At 37.1% G+C, this 23,762-nt stretch overlaps 1 protein-coding gene across 1 annotated transcript in view; it reads left to right on the top strand.

Annotated features, from left to right (window-relative positions):
• The first annotated feature begins 530 nt into the window (after positions 1–530).
• The window catches only part of PTPRQ (protein tyrosine phosphatase receptor type Q), a 145,165-nt gene continuing 121,933 nt past the window's right edge, over positions 531–23,762 (top strand). Inside the window, exons 1-15 of the mRNA XM_075496279.1 lie at positions 531–1,511; positions 4,766–4,900; positions 5,505–5,640; positions 6,765–7,019; positions 7,997–8,214; positions 11,350–11,536; positions 11,679–11,963; positions 13,622–13,906; positions 14,466–14,735; positions 15,934–16,194; positions 17,700–17,830; positions 18,011–18,140; positions 22,206–22,356; positions 22,869–22,975; positions 23,475–23,572. Coding sequence (XP_075352394.1) covers positions 1,464–1,511; positions 4,766–4,900; positions 5,505–5,640; positions 6,765–7,019; positions 7,997–8,214; positions 11,350–11,536; positions 11,679–11,963; positions 13,622–13,906; positions 14,466–14,735; positions 15,934–16,194; positions 17,700–17,830; positions 18,011–18,140; positions 22,206–22,356; positions 22,869–22,975; positions 23,475–23,572 — 2,697 coding nt within the window. The 5' untranslated portion in view covers positions 531–1,463. The remainder of the gene's footprint in view (positions 1,512–4,765; positions 4,901–5,504; positions 5,641–6,764; positions 7,020–7,996; positions 8,215–11,349; positions 11,537–11,678; positions 11,964–13,621; positions 13,907–14,465; positions 14,736–15,933; positions 16,195–17,699; positions 17,831–18,010; positions 18,141–22,205; positions 22,357–22,868; positions 22,976–23,474; positions 23,573–23,762) is intronic.

Consider the following 23,762-nt stretch of genomic DNA (forward strand, 5'->3'; position numbering starts at 1 on the left):
CTGCGTCGCCGCCGCTTCCCCTCACGCCAGCCCGTCCCTCTGCCGGCGAAGACGTCCGCCTCGGGGCCGGCCTGGCGAGCCCCGGGGAGCGGAGCTGCTCCTCCTCAGGGAGCGGGAAATACATGAGGAACTTCGGGTTTGAAATCCCGCGACGGGCGTGAGGGGACCCGAGGGCCAGCAGCCGGGACCCCGCTGCATGGCGCTGGCCGCAACCCAGCGGAACCAGCTCCTCGACCCTCCCGCCGCCGCCCGGCACCAGGGGGAAGGGCAGGAAAGGCCAGAACAAATGGGGGTGCAGCGTGGGGGCAGCGAAAGCGAGGAGGAGGGGAGGAAAGCGGCCGGAGCGAAGGGTCTGCCCGGCCGCACCTCGGTGCCTGTGCAGCGGCAGCCGCCTCTCCCCGCCTCTGCTGCGGGGAAGGGCAGCGTCGTCTCCCCTCACGGGGAGGGCCTGCAGGGCAGCAGCAAGCGGCGGCGGCCGCCCCCCAGCCGCCTGCTCGGCTCTGGGCTCCGCAGCCGAGCGCTGCCCCCAGCGCTCCCCCAGCGCCGCCCGGCTGGGGGGGGGCATCGTCAGGAGGGGGTGCTTCCCCTGTCTGCGCGGCCGTCCTGCTGTGGGTCTGCCGCGGCGGGGAACTGGCTGGAGAAAGCGGCGGCGGTTCTTCGTTCTGCCGCTAACGCCCGGGTCTTCCTGGTGCTGTAAAGGTTTCTCCCGGGACTTGCGTGTAGTTACTAACTAGAAATTTAAGAAGTGCTCTAATAAATAGATGGTGTGCGCGTTAGGAAACGTATAGGCTCTGCTTTTATATTGAGAAGTAGGATTTTGTATTTTCCATAAGGAATTTTAGACTTGCTTGTGAAGTTCCTGGTGCTATACTTGTGTGCACCTGTCTTTTGATGAGCAAATTTAACAGAAATTATCATAAACTTACACTGTTTATATTTATTCCTCTTGGACACCCTAGCAAGACATATCAATGGGTTCTGCAGGTGTGCTTAGTACTCCCGCAGAAAACTGTTTTAAGGCTTATTTTGAACACTAAGGGGCAGCTTGCTAGAAACGTGTACTGTGGATAATAACTGGAGTCGAAGAAAGTGCAAGGGCTTCCACTGATTTCAGTGAATTTAAATACAGTAATCACTTGTAAAACTTTAAAAAACCCTGATGTTTTTCACACTGAGGGTTTTATTGTGGACTAACAAACAACAGGCACATCCATAGTTCAGTGAAGTTAAAGGATGGCCTTCTGCTGCTGTCCGGAAGCTTTATATGAGGCCTGGGAAGAGGCAGGGCCAGGGCAAAGACACAGATCTTGGGTACACCATTGGTTGCTGCTGTGCCTGTGTGAAGTATAAATAGGTGTATTAGTTTTTCTCTTCTTATGTCTTAGAAATTTTAACACGATTTTGTTTTGAAGCTGTTGTGATTCAAACATAATAGACACTGGGACTATAACGTTTCTTTCTCTATGGATCAAGCAATTCTTCTCCTGCTTTTATTAAAATATTTATTTAAGGTAAGAAAAATATTCCCTTTTTTGAGCGTGGATAGATAAGCTACTTAGCTTGTTGAAATGTTGAAAACTGATGGTTTGTGATTTGAACTGCTTTTTTGTCATTCTGGCAGTCACAGGGAGCTCTCAGTTATTGTTACTGAGCGTTCCCAATTTTCCTTCTGTTTAAATTGTTGGAAGCTCTCTTGAGATCCTTAATCTGCTTTATTGCCTGCTGCTTCTGGTTTAATGTTGTTCCCCAGAAGAAGTAAGAGATCCTAGCATCTTTAATTCCTAAGCTAGCTCATATTGCTGTGTAAATTGTCACCTTTTGGACACTGCGGAGACATGCGCTGTGATGATGGAAATTCGGTTGTTCTGGTACCCAGGGGTATACTCTGGCTATGCCTTTAGGAAGTGTACTTCTGCAAGAGGTATTTTGCTTTCTGATCCAAACCTGCCATTTGTGGATTAGCCCTTTGGGTTTAATTTGAGTGTTATGAAAAGAACCACGTATGTAGGAACCACATGTCTCTTTCTGCTTAATTTTCTAATATGCTTTGCAATAGTGTCATCTATATTTATCTATATTTAGAGTTTGTATGTGTAGTCTTTATTTTACATTTAGCTTAACAAGCATTGCAGCAAAGGTGATTTCAAAGCTCTGGTACAAATACCAGCTCGTACAAATACCACTCCCTTCCTTTGGAGAAGAGAGCTGTGTATTTGGGGTGGTGAAATGTTGCTGCGGTACCCAACCTCCCAGTGTATTCCTTGAGAGTATCCAGATAGTGTCTCGTTGCACTGGCCAGTTTTGAGCTTGAGAACAAGTAGTTTTTGTGGAAGCCATAGTGCAGCAGTCTGTGATCTGCCTTAGTCAGGGAAGTCTCCTGACAGTTGCAGAGTACTTGAGAGTACCTGATTCTTAAGGAAGGTGGTAAGGGGTGAAATAAAAACTTCAGCAAGTTCAGTATCCTGTCTCCACCAGTGGCAAAAAGCAGATCCTTGGGGAGGACTGTAAGAACAGCCTAATATGTGAATTACCTATACTATGTTTGTTTCCCACCATTTGCAGCTTAAGGATTTCTTGAGACAGATGTAGTTGCAGTGCATTTTGTGAGCTTCAGTGTCGTTCTCTTCTGTGAACTTGTCCAGCCTTCTCTGAAGCCTATAGAAACTTTTAGTACTCATTTTAAGCTTTGTCAGATAAACCATTTATTTTGTGAAAAACTGCCTCTTTTCATTTGCTTTGAATCTGGAGCATACCAGCTGTGTTTCATCCTTCACAGTTCTTGTACTTGATCTCACTTACGCTGAACTTACACACTGAACTTATAAAAAATCAATCTCTGCTCACTTTTCTGGCTACTTAAGATTTTATTAACCTCTGTTATATTTCCCCTCAAGTGCCTCTTTTTCAAACCGAGAAGCTTACTTGAGTCATATGTTGAGAAGTAGTTGATAGCAGAAGTCAATATGTGTTTGTTGTTTAGGTCTCCTAGCTGGTATGTAGCTAGCCTGAAGACAGATTTGAACCTTAGCTCTTTGGTCAATTTAATTGTTGTGGGGTTTGGTTTTTTTTTAATTTCTTCAGTCTTTGGGTAAGGGCCTAAAAAGTACTGGCGAGGTGCTGGCAACAAAAAGGGACATTTTAAATCCCTCTCATCAGAAATAAGTATGGTAAAATTGCTGTGTACACTTGCAAATTTAGTTCTTGTTTTTAGGTCTAGGGGTATGTATTTATGTGCGGTAAAATGGCATACAATATTGCTGACAGTATAAAATTACAAAATTTTAAAATTCAATTATTGGCACATATACATGTTTTATTATCTTTAAAAGCAGGTTTTCCTACCCTTTGGATTGTTTTAACTAGGTTGTTTTCAGGGAATGCAAGCCAGCTATACACCCATCAATTAAAAGCCTGCTACTTTTACTGGAAATGTCTAATATCCTTAAACACTTTCATGTGTGTCATCAATTTTAGTCTAGTATGTCAGTTCAGGGGCTTCCAAGACGTGGTATGTACCCTCTTATAAAGGGTTTATAGAGATTAAAGGCTTTATAAACTTTATAAAGTTTATACTTTAGAAATTGTGATCTAAACTCTGAACATTAAGATCTTGACAGATTTATAGTTATGTTAGTTTGTCATTAGTTAAAGGAAGTTACCTTAAACTGAACTGAGTCCAAGAGTATGTTGTGTTAACAAATAGGAAAGAGCTGAGTGTTTTGTATTTTTATGTTTGTTTTTTTTATTTGGGTGTGTGTGTGTAGTAGATTGCTTTACAGGACAACACAGTGCAATATAATAATAAAAATGCTAACTTTTATTTTAGTGTATTAGGGTACCTATTCATGCCCTGATTTTTGTTTTGTTTTTTGAACTACATTTTGAGTTCATTGCTAAATGATGGCATTTATTTGTCATCCCAATTCATAAAGAAAATAAAAAAGGAATTTAAAACACAGAACTGCAATCTTTTAATAAATGTTATGTCATAAGGATTGGCATCACATGCCCAGGTTTCTCTGAATTTTAGAGGTGTGATTCAGGTTTATATCTTGTTAGATAGAAGCAACCTGTAAGTTTCTGGTTCCAAATGAAATTCAGACATAGAAGGAACCTGCTTCTCTAAACAGCTAAGCCAAAGTCCCTCAAAAGCAGGTACAGTTATTAAAAAGGTAGTGTCAAAAATAGAGAAGACTTGTGTCTAGAAAGAGTTGACCTCTGTAAGAAGTTGAAACACTGAATGAAGTTTGTACTGCCATGTCTAAATTGGATTGGCAGGGAGGTGTGCAGTAAGTAGTTTGGTTTAGTAGTGCTGTTTCATATTCTGAGATACTTGGAAGTTGTGAAAGTGGTGCCACTAAAGTCTTCACCATGTAATGTGAGAATAGAACTGAGACCTCCAACTCCTGACTGACTGCTAACTGTGATTACAGTATGTGCATTGCAAGTGAAATCTCTGACCTCGTTTCTAAAATGATGGCAGATTTCTCTTTTCCTAGTAGGGCATGTTTGGGTCAGCTGACATGGTTTGGCCACCTCTGGAGAGAGAAAGAAAAATAGAATCTGTAGCTGGAGAACTTGTAAAAAGTTATGAAGCCTCTGTGTGTCACACAGTAGGGCTGGTAATACTGGTCCATATAAAAACTGTTGCTATCTGACAAGTTCTAGGTAAAAGTAGTTAAAATTGACAGAATTTAGTTAATTAGTTAGAAGTAATTTTTCTGCATTTTCTACTGAGTTGCATTCATGTATGTTTCTGTTACAGGGTTCAGAGAGTCTAGACTGTGACCAAGTGAAAAAGCCTGCTGGAGTAGTTTTGATGGAGTGGACTGACTTGCCCAGAGAGGATCCAGACTATTATATTGTAACATACCAGCACACAGATGCTTTCAGTCAAAAAGTAAATCGCATCAATCTAAGCGATAAGTACTTCCAAATGTATTTAAGCTATAGATATCAGTAGTTAATAGCATTGTGTGTTTGTTTAAAAAAACTTAATAATGTAAAATAGCAAATAAAGAGAAAGCTTGGAAAAATTGTACTGAATTCTGTAATTCATGTAATTTATGTGCACTCTTACAGAGTCCTATTGAAGCCAGTGGGACTTAAAAGGCCCGTGGGTATCCTGGTTGAATAAGGATAGATAGGCATGTGTTCAAAGTTAAGAATATGCAAGTTCTTCAAGGTACTGTGGTTTGAAGAAGGAGTCTAACTTTTCCAGGAGAGGCACAGAAACTGCCCCCAGATCTCTGTGGGAGGGTGTTCTTATTTTGAGCGCAGGATGTTCTGGAACTTAAAATACAGGGATTTTAATATGTAGGTGTTTGTTAATAGTTTGATTTCTAAAACATTTCGTTTTAAATGCATTGGGTATTTTGCAGGTTAACTGCAGCCTTAAGTTTGACGTGCTGAAATATAAGCTACCCTTTTAAAAAATTCATAGATCATTTATGAATTGTATTTTTATTACTTTCACTATATCCAGCAATTCTTTTAACTTGCAGAATGTAAGAAACATTTCTAAAGTTGAACAGAAACCTGTCAGTACTACAATTCTGCTTGAGGAAAATAAGAAGTATGATATTACAATAGAATCCCTAAAAAATGGCCGAATCATAAGTGTAAAATCATTTAAGACACGTAAGTAGTGTAGCACAAAAATATTTTGTTATCATTATAGTTAGTCTAATACTGAAGATTAAAGAAATAGGGGTTGAAATGCTGAGCTTACTTGTGTATTTAGAAACTTTGCATCAATGTATGTTTTCAACCATGAAGAGTGGAAGGAATAACTTTATATAACTCGTTTGGTTAGTGTATAATTCTCCAATATGGGACTGATGTAAAAGTTTGGGAGATTTTTAAATGTTACAGACTTTGCTATACTACAGTAATTCTAGGAGAAGAGATTTATAAATAAGAGAACCATTGAGTAAGTTACTTAAAGCCTGGCAATTTCACATCAACATAGGGTTGCGATTGTTTGTCTTATAGAAATTAAATATATTGGTTAAATATTAAATATTTTTGTTTCTGCTTTATGACAGTCCCTCTTTAAAAAGGGTTAACGAGTCACTTGAAGATCGTAGTTTTGTGACTAAATGGGACAGACTTTTAGTATAAGAATTTGTGAGTCTAGCCACGGAACTTATAAAAACATCATTTATAGCTGTAAATCTGTTCAGGACCACAAGTCCCACCTATTACTAGAATGAAAGGGCTTTCTAATCTTAATTTTGTTAATTGCTTTAAAATAGTTCATAGCATTACCTTTGTACACATTACAAGCTCATAATAGCTTTGGGGTACAGTCTAGGATCTGAATACAACCAACATCATTGGGAAAAAATCATAGTAAGTTGAAAACATTGCAGCAGCCATTGACTGCTGAAAGTTAGTATGTTTAGCAAGCTACAGGAAATAATTCATGATTATGCTACTAATGTGTTACTGTATTTGACATCTATTACTTAACTGATATTCTAGCAAAGTATGTACTTTTACAGTTAAATACTCCTTAAACTATGCACTTGACTTTTATTTCTAGTTGCTTCAGACATAGGTTTACATACCTTGATGATAAAAAAGAGCATGACTTTCTTAATTGCTCAGTAAGACATTTTCTGTTTTCACACAAGCTTTCTTTCCCTACTGTGTGTATCCCTCACCGCTTCTTAAAAGAAAAAAAAAATTAATGCAATAAAACTGTGAGCTAATTATTCTGTTGTGATAAAGACAGTATTTATTTTTTCTTGGTCTGCTAGGTGGGATTTCAGAAAATGACATCAAAACATTTGTGACAGCTACTACAGTGTCTTTTAATTGGAGCACAATGACTAAAGAATTTTCAGTTTCAGTTTCACTGAATGATACTTCTCAGATTATTAAAAACCCCAGTGGATTCTTTGTATGGAGTAATTTGACACCTGCCACCTTATATACATTTAAGTTTATATTTGAGCAATTACATCTGGAATTTATAAATGTGTCTCAATCACTGGATGTTCAAGCTGAAACAGGTATATATTAGAGTTTGTTGTGGTCACAGTGAATGCAAGGAAGCACTGCATATTTTCTAGAAGAGTTAAGAGTAAATTGTAAAAATCTTGTATTCCATTTTACAATTTTTAATTGTTTATGTTTCATTTCTAGAAAGCTGAAAGAAATTGAATGTTAAGTCTAATTAGTATTTCTTAGTATTTTTAGGAGCAAGAGTTCAAATTTGTATGTGCAAATATTTTAAGCTAACTACATTTTTTGCAGTCTAAAATAGAGTCAAGTGAATGTTGAGGTTTGGCGTTGTAATTATTTGAGTGTATGGATTGAATTTGCTATATAGTTTCAATGAAAAGGCAGGGAAAATCCTGAATTTGGTAAGGATTTGAAACACTTTTTACCAGCATTCAAAGTGATGGGTTTGTACTGCTGAGTGGCTAACCTAGCTACGCTGTTTTGTTAGAAGTGCTTTGAAGGAGGCGGGATTCTGAGCATGTTATGGCTTTATTGTGTAACTTCATTCCTTTAAACATGCTAGTCTGATAATGCAACTTAAAATCTTTAAAATTAGCAACACAAAAGAAGGGTTGATAGAGGCTCAAATTCAACAAAATAATTATTTTCCTAAACTCAGGAAACTATTAAAAACAAACGATCTGTTAACTTCAATTTTAAAATTTAAAAAATGAACCATCAGAAACTAAGCTTAAAGAATGAATTTTTTCCTAGGGTAGGATAAAAATTAATGGATCTTTTTTTTTTTTTGCTTCAGTGGGTAGTAGTTGGTACTCTTTTAATTCAGTCAATCAGATTTTTTAAGACACTCAGGATTTTGAAGGAGGGTTGATTAATAATTACTGAATTTTGAGGGTTTGCAGTCGTGAATTAATTAAATGCTATCATCATCAAAATGTCTGTGTAATCATAAAGAATCTAAAACTGTACCACTGCCATAAATGGTACAGAACGTCTTTAAAATCCTGTCCTTGTTCACCTATAGGCACCTGTTCCCAAGGGTGGGTGGCATTCCAAAGCAGCTGCTATCGAATGGGTAAGGAGAGCAAGCCATGGAAGGTGGCACAACAAATCTGTGAAACGTCTTCACGAGGGGCGCATCTTCTTGACATAGGGAGTGAAGAAGAACATGGTTTTATTTTGTCTTATCTCCAGACAATTAGTCAAATAATCATGTTATGGACGGGTCTTAATGACCTAAAGGTCAGTCTATTTTATCTTCTTTGCTATTACATATATGGAAGCAGGAGAATTTTGAAATATAGAGCCCAATTCTTTGGAATAAAAAATGTTATGCAGTAAATCGGTTGGTTTTTTGTGTAGTTGTTAGTAGTTATAAGAGGAACCATTATTTCTTCCTACTTAGAAATACTGAAAATATTTAGCAGGCCATAGCTGGGAAAAAAAGACATAGTTTATACATAACCTGTTTATTTTTTCTTTTTTTGTGAGTACTTCACAGGGATATTGTTGTGCCTGTAGGTGGTGCTGCATTACCAGATTTTAAATCTTATTCTATAGTATGTTAGTTACTATGGATATTGAAGTCTGGGGTTGGCTGTTATTAAGTGACTCACTGTGGTGTGGTGTGTGATTTGGGAACAGCTACAGAGATAAATAAAAGTTGGGAAAGCTCTCAGAAAGATGAAGGCACTCTGCCAGAAATGTGGGATCCAGTGTTCCAGTGATTAGCCTTAGTGAAAACTTCTTTCATGGTAAGTATCAGAAGGTTGAGAGGAAGCCACTGTTTTTCGGTTTGGAAAGTCTACACTGAAATTTAATTTTAATATTGTTTTGGTCAAATTAATTTTAAAAAGAAATCCTGTGAAAAACAGTAAAAATGAAGTAAACTTGTTTGTAACGGCAGGAAGGAAGTGATAAACATGTCATAGACAGAAAATTTCTTTTTTGCAGACTCTGTTAAATAACTTAATGGGGCTACAGAAACAAGTCAGAGTGGGATAACATGCAAACTGAGGAAACACAAACCGGTCTAGGTTTGTGGTTAGACAAGCACTCTTAACCTTCCTGGTTAGTAAAGCACCAGAAATACGTGCATTTTACATGTAATATTGTTTTATGCACGAGATTTTAGAATTCTATAATTTTTACACCATAGTGATATTAATCTTAATCAACTTGGTGTTTTAGAAATAAAGTAGCATTTGTAAGAGGCTGCCAGAAATAGATGTCTCATGAAAGCATAATTTTTTTCAGATCGAAAGAATGCTAGAAAGGGTTTTTTTTTTCTTTTTTAAACTCTGATTAAACAGAAAAGAATTAATTGCCAGTTTGGAATTTGACTGTTAGTCAACTGTTTAATCATTACATGCATTTTTATGTTTGTGGGAGTCTAGTCAGTTAAATGAACTAGATGAGTACCTTGTTTTAAGAGTAGCAAGGGATAATAATAAAATGCTTGTTTTTCAAGCACTTCTTTCCTAAATATTTGTATTTAATTAGCATGTTCAAGTACTGTATGAACATGTTACAGTCCTTCTAAGCGTCATTGGTCATTTGCTGTCATCTTATGAGAACTCCAAATTGTACTTACCCCAAATTGTACTTACCCCAGGAGTTCAAAGATCATGTGATACACACTAGGAAATGCAGGACTTGTTTAAAATCTGAGATAAAAAATACAGATTCAACTATTTTTGCTTTCTCTTTTGTATTTGAACCATTAGGGAGTTAAATTTCTGTTTTCAAGTCCCAGTACACATGGGACTTGAAATATTCTATGAAGTTAAATGAAAATGGAGACTATAACCTACTCAGAAAGTTTCAGCAGCCTTGGGAAAACTGCCAAGCACTGTGACTCTGATAAAAATTAGCAACGTTGTGAGCAGGATTAGTTCTGTAGCATTTGTATTCTCACAGTTTCTCCTTCTTTAACGCTATTTGGATCTGTATCTGTATTCAAACCCTTCCTGACGAGGGTGAGCGTTCTTGTGAAAGACAACAGGGACACTGGAGATTTAGGCGAGTGTGCTGGGTAAGAATGAATGGAGTGCTTTGGTGATACCCTCATGTCTGTCCTGACACTCTGTGCAGTTCTTCAGAGTTAGGAAGTGGAAAAGGTAGCCAAAGACTGTTTACTGAGGCTTCTCTTACAAGCCCTTCTGCAGAGGTTTGTATCATGGTAGTATCTTGTGGCTTCCTGTGTTTGTAGTTAACTCTGGTGCCCAGGAAGACCAGTATAAGAAAAAGATACTCATTGATCTACATATATTTTTGAGACAGCAGGCTAGACACACAAGTCCTCCTGAAAGTCAGGTTGAATTATTTCATACCATTGAAAACCTTCTTCGCTCTGTTGGGAAAATGAAAGACATCACAGTATTTTATTTGATTTTTTTCAATTTAACAGATGAATTGAAAAAAATAGGCTTAGTCTCAACAAACATGATTTTTTGTTGTCTTCTCAGAGAAATGGAAAAAATCTTTTTTCTCCTCCCCCTCCCCCACTTTTGAGTATCTTTAACAAAATGGAAAAGCAATGGAAGTCTTAAAATATTATGGTGGTAGCTCAACTTTTCTCCTTTATAGTCCTTAAAGCATTTATTTAGATTGTAGGACCACAGACTTGCTATGCCTGAAAGCACTTATGCTACTATATCTCCTGAGAGTGCTCCGATGTCATGCATAAATGTGTGGGGTATAGTGCAGACTGAAACCTGCCTCCCACTAGAGGGGTCTGTATTGCAATGCTGTGAGCATGTTCTACAAGCATCTTTCCTTCAAAATACCATGTCACCCCAGTCTAGTATTTGTAGGGTTGTGCTGGAGAAACTGGAAGTGCCTCAAAGGTTAGAAACTTGGACTTGGGTGTGAGTGAGTGTCCTAACCGCTGAGCTACTGGCCAATGGGAGAAAGGGGAAAAGAGAGCACTTCCTCATCTGATTGTGAATCTAGCCCTGGATTTTTTTCAGCTAAACTGTTTTTGCTTTCAGGCTGAATTTATGAATATTTGTGACTGAATGAATTTTTTTTTTAGTAACATTTTTAGAAAAATTATCCATCTATGATTATTAGGTTATTTGATTAATAGTGATTTCTAAAGGTTTGTTTGTAATGATCAAATACTCCACATTAGCCTTATGTGGCTTATATTATATTATATAAATTACTACCTTGTAATCTATTGTAATAGAAGGGATATAATTTTACACTGAAATATTTACTTCATTCAAAACTTTCCTATATAATTAATTTGTATAAATGAAGTATGTAAATTTTGGATGTTTAGGAGATATGCTTGCAAGGACAAAAGCCTTGATAATTCATCAATAAAATGTAAAAATACATGGAGGTTTTATTCCGTTTTTTTCAATGTAGGAGGAAGGTCAGCTCTTGTGGACAGATGGATCTCCTTATCTTCTAAAGGCCGGTATCTCAACTTTGTCAATGATACCAGAAAATGAAACTGACTGCTATGCCCTTCAGAGAGATCCCACTGGTCCAAACTATTTCTTCACAGGATTTTTCTGCTATATACAGCTACCATATATTTGTGAATATGAATGTAACTATATTTCTTCCAATCTTTTGCATTTATTTTTCAAAGCCTTCCCCCAATTATGTTTATCTTTGAAGATACAAATATAAAAAGAAGAAGGTTTTCATGATTTTCAATGATTTTTTTCATTTTTGGTGTTCTTTTTCAGTACCTCTGGTACCAGAAAACTTCACATTTAGTGTCCGTGATGTCAAGACAACTGAAGCTGTATTTATGTGGAGTGATATGGACATATGGCTTAAGTCAGACTTTGCACTTATAATTAAGTACTATTTTGATCAGTGGAAGCCATACATTCTGAGCTTGCCTGTGAATACAACTCAAACAAAAATTGTGCATTTGTTTCCTGGCCTTTCCTATAGTTTTTTATTAGCAGCAAGGAACCCAGAAGGGGCACAGACTATCTTAAGTCCAATTCTGAAGGTAGAAACAAGTAAGTTACAAAAATAAATAGCAGTAATAACCAGATAATCATATACTTTTTATATTTTTCCTTTAATTATGCTATTCCTTTTGTTGATATTTTGTCTGAAAATACAAATAACTTTGAACATGAATTCTGAATCTAGGATTGACGAGTTGGTATAATGGATTCTAACGTCTTCATTTTGCTTTTGTGCTAAAATGCTGTATTGGGATTGATGGGAAAAAACTCAGGAGTTTTCAGTAGCCACAAGCAGAAAGCCAGCTACAAATTTTATTTCTGTGAAGTATATTTTAAAAGCTTATTCTTACCATAATTTTACTCTCAGAATTCCTACTGATGTCCAAAGGGAAAGCTGGATGTCACAGTAGCAGTAAGGTATTTTTTGGCCATGCTAATGAAATGCAGAAACATACATTCCAATCTGAAGTAAAAGATTTTGTTGGAATAAACAGAGATATCCATATATATCTGCAGTAAAGATTAAGACAAGCTTCATGGTTTAAAAATACATTGTGTTTTGACCCACTGCATGATGCAGTATGGCATAAGAAAAATTCATGAACCAATTAACTTGTGTTCTAGTAAAATCTAGCTGAATGAAGCCAAATGAAACCTGCCAGTTGGTAGAGATGTAAAATACCTTTGCATCTAAAGGTGATCAAATGGACATGTCCTCAAGGAAAAAATACTTCCTGGATGCAATTTTAGGTGCAGATTTTCTTCAGGTTCCTGTTTCTGTGGTATTGGGAAAATACTCAGATTTACACAAGTTGAAAACACTGCCCATTCTAATGTTTTTACCAATTCTGGCAAGGCAGTCCAAATATGAGACAGAGGTCTCAGAAGAAAATACAGATTTTTCTTTAGGGGAAAGAACTGATCCTTTTCTCCAGCAAGTACAGTTTGTACAGTTCGCTGCTTCTTTCCCTAGGCTGCTTTAGTGCACTTGAAAGTCCTCCCATCTCCTGTTCCTACCAGCTTCTCTGCTCCCTAATCTGATGGTTTGTTTTCTGTACATAAGACCTTGTAATGCAAGTTACCTCTATAAAGGAGGAAAGATATTTCTGCTTTCTCCTATGAGAAGCAAATATGTGTTTTATCTCAGAAATCAGCTTTTCAGCAGCAACATTGCTATCTACAGAAACATGATTGTCCAGGCAAGGAAAAATAGGAGAATTTACTAATTGTTAGACTGGTGACCGAGTTGTTGGAAGACGTGTAGGAGACAGAATGAAGAACTATTTTAAAATGATTGATAAAAATAGTGTGCATTGAACACTTACACTTTCTGAAATTCAGTAGATTTTGCCATTTAATTCATTAGGACCAGGTTTTAACCAACATGGCTAATTCATACCATTTGTCTTAGATTATGTTTCTGATCTGACTGAAGTACAAGAGAGAGGACCTAAGTGAGGAGACTGAGCTCTACATAAAGATCTGGGTGATTCAGAAATCCTCAATTAGTGAGAATATTCCCCTAAATATCAATATTAGATATACAGTCAAAGTTGCTTTGTTTGATTTGTTCTAATACTATTTAGCATTTATGTAAGTAAGTGTGGACTGTTAACTTTTCAAGCTGTATTTGAAAAAAAAGTTAGTTATTGGTAAAAGATATCAGAAGCTATTATCCTATTTCTATTCCTAATCTTACTCAATAGGACCATTGCACTCCCAGAAGTTAGAGGCTACATATGTTTCATCTGCAGAAATACATTTAAAGTGGAAGCCTCCACAGCATTCATCCAGTGCTTCTTTTCGTTACTACCTCATCAACATTTTGGATACTGAAACCAACATTTGGGAACAGTTACCAGTTGAAAAAAGCAAGACTTCAATAGTAATAGAAAATGTAAAACCTTATCATCAGTATCAGGTATATTTACAGAATGTAGCAGAAAAAGGAACTCTAAGCTGCCATGAAAAGCCTATATTAATCACAACAGGTGATGTATCCATTTTCTGGAGGTTTTATTTCACTAGACAGAGTTTGAATTGAAAATACAAGGCACAAAAGTATTTTTAAGGCCATGTACAGATTGCTGTTTGTTGGAATGTATTGGGGAGAAGTCGGGGGAATTCTTTTCTATATTCTCTGTTTACTGATTCTAACCTTCAGAACCTTCCAAAGGAGTGAATGTACCTATCCCTTTATTTATTTATTCACTTACTTACTTACAGCACATTAATATGTGCTAAAGAAGCGACATCCTATTTGACAAATATTTGTCAAATTGTGTCATCTTTGTTACTCTGTATATATTTAATGGAATGGCATATGCTTGTAAAATAAGTCCCTATTTGTTATGAAAACACAGAAAGCAGAATCTGCCTGTAACAGGTAGTTGTCTACAAACCATTTTAAGAAATAAATGAATTAGTAGTTTTAAAATAATGACATTTTTAGAAGCAAAAATAAACCAAAAAGCATCACTGGGAATTGATTGTAAATTGATAGTAAGTTTGATCTGTGGTTTTATACTGACACCTTTTTCTTTGATCAAGCTGTCAGTCCACCTACAGCTGTTTATATTCACCCAGAGGATGTACAAGAAGAGAGTGTAATCCTTCACTGGAAGCTGCCACAAGAGGGTCAGGAATCCTACATTCAAGTGAAACCTAATGCAGACATAGGGGAAACTAAGAAGTTTTTGCTAAAGAATACAGAAGAAGTTAAGGTTGATCTCCTAATTCCTGGAATGGCTTATGAAATAGCAGTGGCAAGTGTGAATAATGGAAATATGAGTGAACTGAAGACCATTCAATGCACTTTAAGTAAGACATCTTTTAACAGTGGAAACTACAGATTATAATACACACAACATCAGTCTCATTATTGTTACCATCATCTAACTGATTTGGTAGATCAAGTTGATTTGCTTAATAGCCAAGGGTCAGAACTAGAATATGAAATATACTGATCCAATCCCAATTGATAACAGCAAAGTAGATGCCGTTAACTTCCAAAGAGGGTGCAGCCTTGGGAAGCACATTGGTAGTACTGATAATTGCGATGAAGACCATAGTTGGGAATCCTGTTCCCACTGACAGAAGAAATTGGGCGAATTATTGACTTGCATTGAAATAGGAAAATATTAGAATGATTGAAACAGATTATTTATTTTTGGAGATGCATTAGTTGTTCTGTGAACTGTGAGAGAGAAATTACCCTACTATTCATGAGAGTGTGCTGGGAAAGGACTTTAAGAGTTAGAAGTAGTAGCAGCTGAAAAGTAAAAGCTTTACATTGTTTATCAAAAGGTCTTTCCTGTTAGTCTGAGTTTACCAAGCTGTTGAAATGCATTTGGCATAGTATAAATTCTTTGCGTAGGTGAAAGGAATGGGCAGGATTCACTTATACATGTGGTATGTAAAGGCTGCAGCTGTCAGGTTATAGATACATGAAATGCTGTGTTGTCATTTTTTTCTAAATGATTACAGTATTTTGGAGGGTAGCAGGCTTAGTCTTTTTCAGAATTTTTTATAAAGGATTAGATTTAATAGCTCATTCAAGACATAGATGACAGAAGATTCTAGATGGGATTTTTCACAGCTGTCAGAGCCAGCTGTAAGGGAAGAAAACTAAACACATCAATACTGCATCCATCAAACATATCTCATTCTCCATGTTCATCTCCCTGTGCACAAGTACATTTCTGTGTATTTTTTCAGCTATCCTGACTTACCTTCTTGGTGTGGTGGTAGTTGAAAAGGTAATTCATTGATACCTTTGGAAGCCTAACGTGCTTTGATTCATAAATCATTTGTCAAATGCTTCAGGATTCCAGTAATATCACCTAAAAAGATCAGGTTGTTTATTGTTTCTGAGCAATGGCATGCTTTATTATGGTAGCTGTTCGTTTGCACTGGGCAAGCATATTTCTCAGGGCAGTTGCTTCAGATTTATTGTATGGTTTTCATTGAGTTTATTTTCAACTGATTTAACATGTGGCAATTTTTTTTCCTCTTTTAGAGCCCAAGCCTGTTCAAATTGTGGTTCCTTATGTGCTTTATAGCAATGCTGTGGTATTATTTGTTCGCATGCCTGATATTGGAGTATTTGATGGCATATATGTTACAAGTAAAGGAGGACCTAATGCGACATTCATTTTAAAAAGCGATGGTAAAATAACAATTGAAAACCTTACTGCAGGAACAGAATATGATTTCTGTGTGTCCACAAAAAGTGGAAAAATGTTGAGCTCCTTTTACCATGTATCTGGTGTAAAAACATGTGAGTATTTTAAGTTTATTACTATAAAATTGCACCATATTAAATTTTGATTTGTAAACTCTTTTAACTTTTTTTTTATTTCAGTGCAGTAGAAAAGACAGGCTATTTAAAAATCACCTTGATATATCTGTGTAAGCAATTAATACTTATACTAACTCTAGCTGTTTTTTACACAAGACTATAACGATCTCTTATTATTTCTAAACTTTCTAAATTGTGTTTTTTATATCAAGTCTATCAAATGTCTGGGAAGTATTTCAGGAATTTAGGCTGTATTAAATAGTTGTCCTTGTGGGAAACAAGACACATTTCAACCATTTATTTTAGCCAAGAAGATGAGTATCAATGGAGTTGCTTCTGTGTCTTTAAATTAGTAAGTTTATTCCTCCCGGTGCATCTTTAAGCAAATAATAAAAGCATTGAGATTCCCATTTTTCAAGATAATAAATTCAATAACAAAGACATTTAAGAAAGTATGGGAAGGGGACTTCTTCTAGCAAGGCTTTTAAAAAAGGAATTTTAATAAGAACTTAAAAACTGTTTTAAAATACGTGCTTAAATTCTATGTTTTGACTTTCCTATTTTTTATTATAATTATACTTCCAGAAGTTTTTCTTTTCCTGTTTTATCTTTTTCCTTTGAAATTCTTTTCTGCTCTGTTTCTTTCAGAGTAGAAATGCTATAAAAGGAAAAATTAAGTTAGGATAAAAAGAAGCAAGGAAGAAAGAAGAGGAGAATGAAGGAAAGACAGAAAAATTCTTCCCCAAATAGTGAAAACTTTGAAAGCTGATTTTTCTTAAAATATACTTTTAATAAAAACTTGGGGTTTGATCAATCTTATGAAAGCATTTCCTAAATTTAGCATGAAACTGCCTTAGAAAACCTAGTTTTGGTCTGTCTCTTCTGGGGCCCCAAAAACTTGGAAGGAAAAAAAAAAAACTGACCCCTCACTTGTATACAGGTTTTCTTAGAAAAAGTGTAAGTTTTGGTACATTCCAGCCAGAAACAGCTGCGGCAGGGATGAAAGAGATGCAGAGAAGAGTGGAAGCTCCTCTGTAATGTGATCTGAATTGTATCATACAAGGCTATACTAATTAGGGATAAAGTGTATTTGTCTTGCCTGGCCTACCCAGTTTTGCTGAGCTGTTTGACAAAATTTAGGTACATTCTGAGCACCATGGTGGTAGTATTGGAGGGATTAACTTAATTCTGGAGGACTTTCCTGCCTAGGAGTGTCAGTTCTGTCCTCAGGGAGAAAGGCATGTCCAGGCCCGTGTAATTTTAAGATAAGCAAGCAAGCAATTTTCATTAAATAGTGGCAATATTATCTCTTTGTTCTTTCTCCATTTTTCTGTTTTGGCATGTCTGTGTGTTTGCATGCCTGAGATCAGATTTTGCCCTCTATTTGTTTGAATCTGTTACTGATTGTCTTCACTTTTATGTCTCCATAGGAGATTGAACAAAGCCTTGGATCAAACAGTAATGTGTTTTATGTCCTTCTGTAGGTCTGGCAGCTCCACTCAATGTACGAGAAGGTAACGTTACGGACACTTCAATACAGATTGCTTGGGACCGTGCTGATGGAGATTTTCAGCAATATGAAGTTACATGTACAAATTGTGCGAGTGCTTTCAGGGTATGTTTTTGAAAAGACCACTTGTGTATAGGCAATGAAGTTATTTTTCAAAGTCTTCTATTAAGTAATCGGAGGTTAAATTAAAAGCTGTATCTCCCATTAAAATAGGTGGAGGTACCATTTACATAGGATAAGCAAATTTTGCAAGCAGTTCTGTGAAAGCTGTATTTGGTTTTCTAGGTCCAGAAGGTCAAGCAAGAAACAGCAACGTTTTCCAGCCTTACTCCTGGTAAGCTGTACAACTTTACAATTCGAACAGAAAAGGAAGGTTTCAGAGACAGTATTTTTGTGACAAAGGAAGTAGAGACAGGTGAGACCACAATGTTGTCAAATTCAGCATTTGTTTTACTCCATCTATTTGTCTTGCTTTCTTCTTGAATTTTGTTTTTGTCTCAAATAGAGAAAAATAATTCAATCATCTTCATAATTTTCTCCTTATTCTCTTTCATTATTATTTTCCTCATTCTTTGACTGCTTGTGTCCTTTAAGAATTTGAATATGGTTACAGTGTACAATGAACTGCCAATGTTAACTTCATAATCACTCAAGCAGGTGTACAGTCCAGTAACTGACACTTGCACACTGTCTCACTACCAACATTACAAAAACAAAATCTTTTTTCTTAGACTTCTCTAATGTTTGATTTCTCACTTCAGTGCTGAGTTTGAATACACTTAGGTGTTCAGAATTAAATTAGTTTTATGATGTTCTCTCATTGGCCTCCCCTTACATCAGGACTAAATTTGGAGTTTTCTACATTTAGTTCTACTTTGGGTTAGGACATTTGATTCTCAGCAGCATAGTTCTGTTCTGTTCTAGTTCTTCTCCTAGCTGCTGGTGGCTTCCTTCCATTGTACATTTAAAAACCATTCTTTCATTGTTGCTGTTTTGCTTTCTAAATTAAGATCCCTTGAAGTCAGATTTTTCTGCTTCTTTTCTCACTCCAGCAAGTATATTCATTCTGAAGGGTCCTTTCATTTTTGGAATGATGTTTCTCCTCTCTGTCCATATCAAGCTTTCACTTGTAACACAATTATGTCTATTCTTTTTGATGTCACTGTGAATAAGTCTATTCAGGTATCACCAGAAAGTAAGTACCCTGGCCAGTAACCTTCACATACTGTCTTGAGATAATAATTTCAGAGTCGTATCAGTTCACTGTTGCTGCTTCTTTCAATAAGCATGATGTTCTTATTCCAGTGAAACTACATTAAAAGAGAGTTCAAAGTCTCTGAGCTGCTCTCTGTTTCCAGTAGTACAGTGCCATAGATACTGAGATATCCTGCTCCAATGGAAAATGGTACCTTCATCTTGGGTGTAGGAATTCATGGTGTGGAGAGAAAAGAGTTTTGGTTGTTAGCTCTAGATAAAACCCGGACCAAACTAGCAGCATCGCTATTCTTGGCTAGCAGAGTAACTCAGCAGTGGCTCTGAGGCTCTCTTCACTCTAGGGGTACATCCACTATCACATTGCTTTTTGGTTGTAAAGTTATAGCTAATAATAAACTACTTAGTATCTTATAGTTTAGAGGTAGAACAAGGAAGGATCTTACTAGTATAGGAAAAGTATGCCTCAGAAACACCTGTGGATTCTTTCAAGGAGTCATCAAACATGTGGTAAGGGAGATGCAATTGATATATGCTTTGTGGATTTCCAAAAACCTGTCAGTGAGATTACCTTACCATAGCTCTTAAAAAAGCAGCCAGTCTTTTAAATTGACCTAACAAGAGGGAATAGAAGATAAGAGTAGGTTTCACAGTGGAGGGAGGTTGTCAGACAACTTCTGGGACCTGTTCTGTCCAAAACATTCATAAATGATCTAGAAGAGTGAGTAAACACAGAGGTGACAGAGTTTGCTGATGTAAAGTTACTGAGGATAGTAAGGATGAGAACTAGCAAAGAGTAACTGGAAAAGACCATATATGCCTCAGTGGCTGGATGTTAAAGTGTCTGATGCAATTCAGTTTTAATAACTGTAAAGTGATACATGAGGCAAAAATAACCCAAACTTCACAAATATATGGTCAGCTCTGAGCTGACTGTTATATCTCTGGAGCAACATCTTGAAAATATGATGGGTAGTTCCATGAAAAAATCAGCATATAGCTCAGCAGCAAAGTAAAAAGCAGCTGGGATGTTAGAAGAGATTATAGGACATAACAGAAAACATTGCTGTATTGTCTATAGAAATCGAGGTCCTCTTGCATACAGCCTGCAGTTGTGGTCCTGTTAGGTTGTGTGATAAAAGTTCACCTGCACACCCACAAAGAAGCCCAGAGGCAATGGCAAGAAGGGGAGCCCAAATAATACCCTGCCAGGCTACTCCCAGGCCCATTACAGGAGCCATCAACCCCTCAAAGGCCCATCTCCACAAGTCCGGAGAAACACAGTGGCAGGCAGGAACGCAAATTACAGACTCCTGAGGAACAAACACCCTGTCCAGGTCCTTCCCAGGGCTGCGTCAGAAGAGCCTCAGCCCCCATGTCCAGGTGTGAAGCCTATCAAACCAGGTCATTGGGAGGAGCTCTCTGGGTCACCTTTTGGAGTAAGAGGTTTTACTGCCTAGGGGTGTGGGACACGTTATGGGATGCCAGGGAAAAGCAGTTTGGGATTGCACAGGATTTATTATGGGATGCTTAAGGGAGGAATCAAAGGCAGGAAAAGGGAGGGGATTAGGTGATTTGGGGAAGAACAAGTGTGGGAAAATAGAGGGCTAAGGGGATAAAAACAACTCATCACATGTAAATTATTTGCTTGTCTGACTGTGCCCTGCACCTGATTAGCACAATCTGTCCTATTTTATTAAATCCCTTTCTAACTCCTTCCTATTCTGTGTGCATGTTTGTCTGTACAGGAGCATGAGTGTAGCAACTGGAGTCAGACAGTGAGTCAAAGAGCCCTTGCGTCTGTGGTGCAGCATCTAAAGCAAGTGTGTGTGTGTGTGTGTGTGTGTGTGAGTGTGTGACCGCTAGTGAGATCCAGCTGGATGAGCTGGTGGGTAGGTCAAGTGGCCTGGGAGCAAGGCGGGGGGTGGGCCAGCTCTGGGTGTGAGACCATCTGTGTATCTCTAAGGGCGAGAGCACAGGGGGGTCGCCTGTTGGGACCTGGGAAGTCCTGGTCAGCTTTGCGTGTGTGCCAGCAACTGGGGAGACTGGGATCCTGGGGCATCTCCTGGGTGGACTGAGTGTCTGAGCCCAACTGATGGGGGGATCCACCTTGTACATATGTATATAAGTATTCTCACTAATGGACCTCCATTCTCAGCTGGAGAGGGGAGCAGGGTGAGGCTGTTGCTGCTGTCTGTGTTCATGTGAGTGCTCTGCCTGTCTGTCTGTGATCTGTGTGGCCATCCACATAGATGTGTATATATGTGGTGTATATGTGTGCTCTGTTTGCTTGTGCCTGCTGGGAATACAGCTTCAGCCTGCTGGTTGGACCTGGGGACATGGCCTCCCAGGCCGTTGGATCTGGCATGTTATATTTTCCTCTAACAGGTCCCTAATGTGAAAAAGTAAAATATAGTAGATGCGATTGAAAAGGTTCATAGGAGGGCAGCAAGTGTGATCAAAGATATGTAATGTTTTGCATTTAAGGAACTACTGAGCTAAAACTGATACAGGAACAATGATGTAATGTAAAATCATTTGTGAGAGGATAAGTCATGGAGAGGTAATTATAGAGCCAATAAGAAATGATAATTCACTGACATTTCCTTTATAGGAACTAAGGACTTGAAACTAGAAGAAGGCAAGTAGGAAACAAGCAAAAGGAAATGGTCGTTATTACATTTATAGATAAGTTACAGAACTTCTGGCCACTTGATATTTTGTGTGATGATTGTGGTCATAGGTTCAAATAGAGACTGAAGACATTCATAAAAGAGAAATCTGCTGAGGTTTACTAAATTCACAGAAATCACCTTTGGCTCAGGAAATCCTTGGGCTGCAAACTGCGGTCTGGGAGATTACTGAAGGGGATTATCACTCTATGCAAGTCTTGCTTTTCTGCAGACTTACGCTTTTGGCCATGGTTGAATACAAGATACTGTGCTAGTGGGGACTTTGGTCTCAGCCCAGTATGTTACCTCTAATACTGACATTTCTTTTCTTGAGGAATTGTCCATTTTTGAGGAACTCCACATCAGTGATGTCAGAACTGCACTAAGTAGCATTACAGAGCAGCAAGTAGTTTGGCTCTGGATCTCGTGGGTAATGGAACTCCCTATACATGTTACTGCAGTGGTATTAGTCTGTGTGTCCTTGAGATAAGCAAAGACATGACATAATTTTTCTGGAGTTTTCATTGCACTCTGATGACATGAGTCCTGTCATAAAGTAATGTATTTAAAATGCTTTTTTTGTTGTTGTCACACAGTACCAAGCGCAGTTAAATATCTGAACTATAGCAGAGACTCTGAATCAGTAACTGTTACCTGGCCACCAGCCCAAAATATGTTTGATGGATATGTTATTTCAATAAACAGTAAGGTCTTCAACGAGGAGAAAATGTTACCTTCTGGTGTAAGGTATGAGGATTACATTTAAAAAATAACTGACATGAACTCAAAACAGATGTTTCACTGTATATTTAAATAAGTAGCCTGCAGCGTTACTTATATGTGATATATATTTGATGTTTTAGTTGATATACATTACTATACCCTTGTGAAAAAAGATTATTTTAAGAATTGCATTTTTTAACAAATTACAAATCTCATATGATGTGTTTGTGCAAAGAAGAACAAACAAAATACTGCACTGGAGTGAGCATCAGTAGAACCTGTGTGTCATTCTGGATGTTTAGTTTAATCTTTTAAGACTTTCTAGTACTTGAACTTGCTGTGAATCATAGTGTGATGCATCCTATTTAAGATTTAAGATTTTATTGTACTAAAATAGTTTTTGACTGACAGCATATACACATGTATACACACATCATGCATAAATAATATCCATAATACTATAAAGAATTAACATATGAAGATACATGCATTTTTAAAATCCTAAAGAACACAATATCTTTTTTTAATCTTTGTAGAATATACAAATTTGAGAGTCTTCTGCCAGGCACTGATTTCTTAATCAGTATTGTGACAACCAATGGATTAAAAAGAAGTCAACCCACCATCCTCAAGATTAACACCTGTAGGTTCACAGTTTATTAACAATTTTTCATTATTTCAGATGATTAGGGTTGTTGCATTTTAAGGTATTGTCTAAGAAAAGCTATTCCTTATTAAATCAGTGCACCTTAACAATGGCTGGATTAATGTATGTATGTCTCTTTTTTTTAATCTAAACATCCTTGAAAGTTACCAAGTAATAAAAGCTTTTAAAACAGAAAAAAGTTTCCTCTGTAGTTAATGGGATTCTGCCAGTAACTGAATCAGCAGCTGATACTAGAATGATACAACTTATCCATAAACATTTACAAACATTGTTTTTATTTCTGATTCTATTGCTAATATGTGGAAGTGAATTTAATTTATTTTATATTCTTCTTAAGTAAAAAATGAAATCTGTTACTACACTGAACTATAAAATAATGAATTACAGCAGTGTCTTCTGTAGATGTTAATTTCCTTCAAATTGATATAGATTATTTTGATATTAAATTTTGCATCCACTCCTGTCTTTACCTCAGATCCTGATCCCCCATCAGATTTACAGGTGTTTGGGCAAGAAGAAAATACAGTCTATTTTTCTTGGAAACCACCAAGAGGAGGATTTGATATGTTTCAGGTGAGATAAGAATGGGAAGAAACCAATGCAATCCTTTACATTTTTTTTTTTAATTTCTCAATGAAATTATCATCCTGTATGTACTGCAAACCCAACAATAAATATTTGTCTTTATAACCCACATAAGTATGGGAGGGAAATACTGCTGTGGGAGAAGATCAGCTAAATACATATTTCATACTACATAACA

Source organism: Mycteria americana, chromosome 1 (assembly GCF_035582795.1).
Source record: "Mycteria americana isolate JAX WOST 10 ecotype Jacksonville Zoo and Gardens chromosome 1, USCA_MyAme_1.0, whole genome shotgun sequence".
Classification (NCBI taxonomy): Eukaryota; Metazoa; Chordata; class Aves; order Ciconiiformes; family Ciconiidae; genus Mycteria; species Mycteria americana.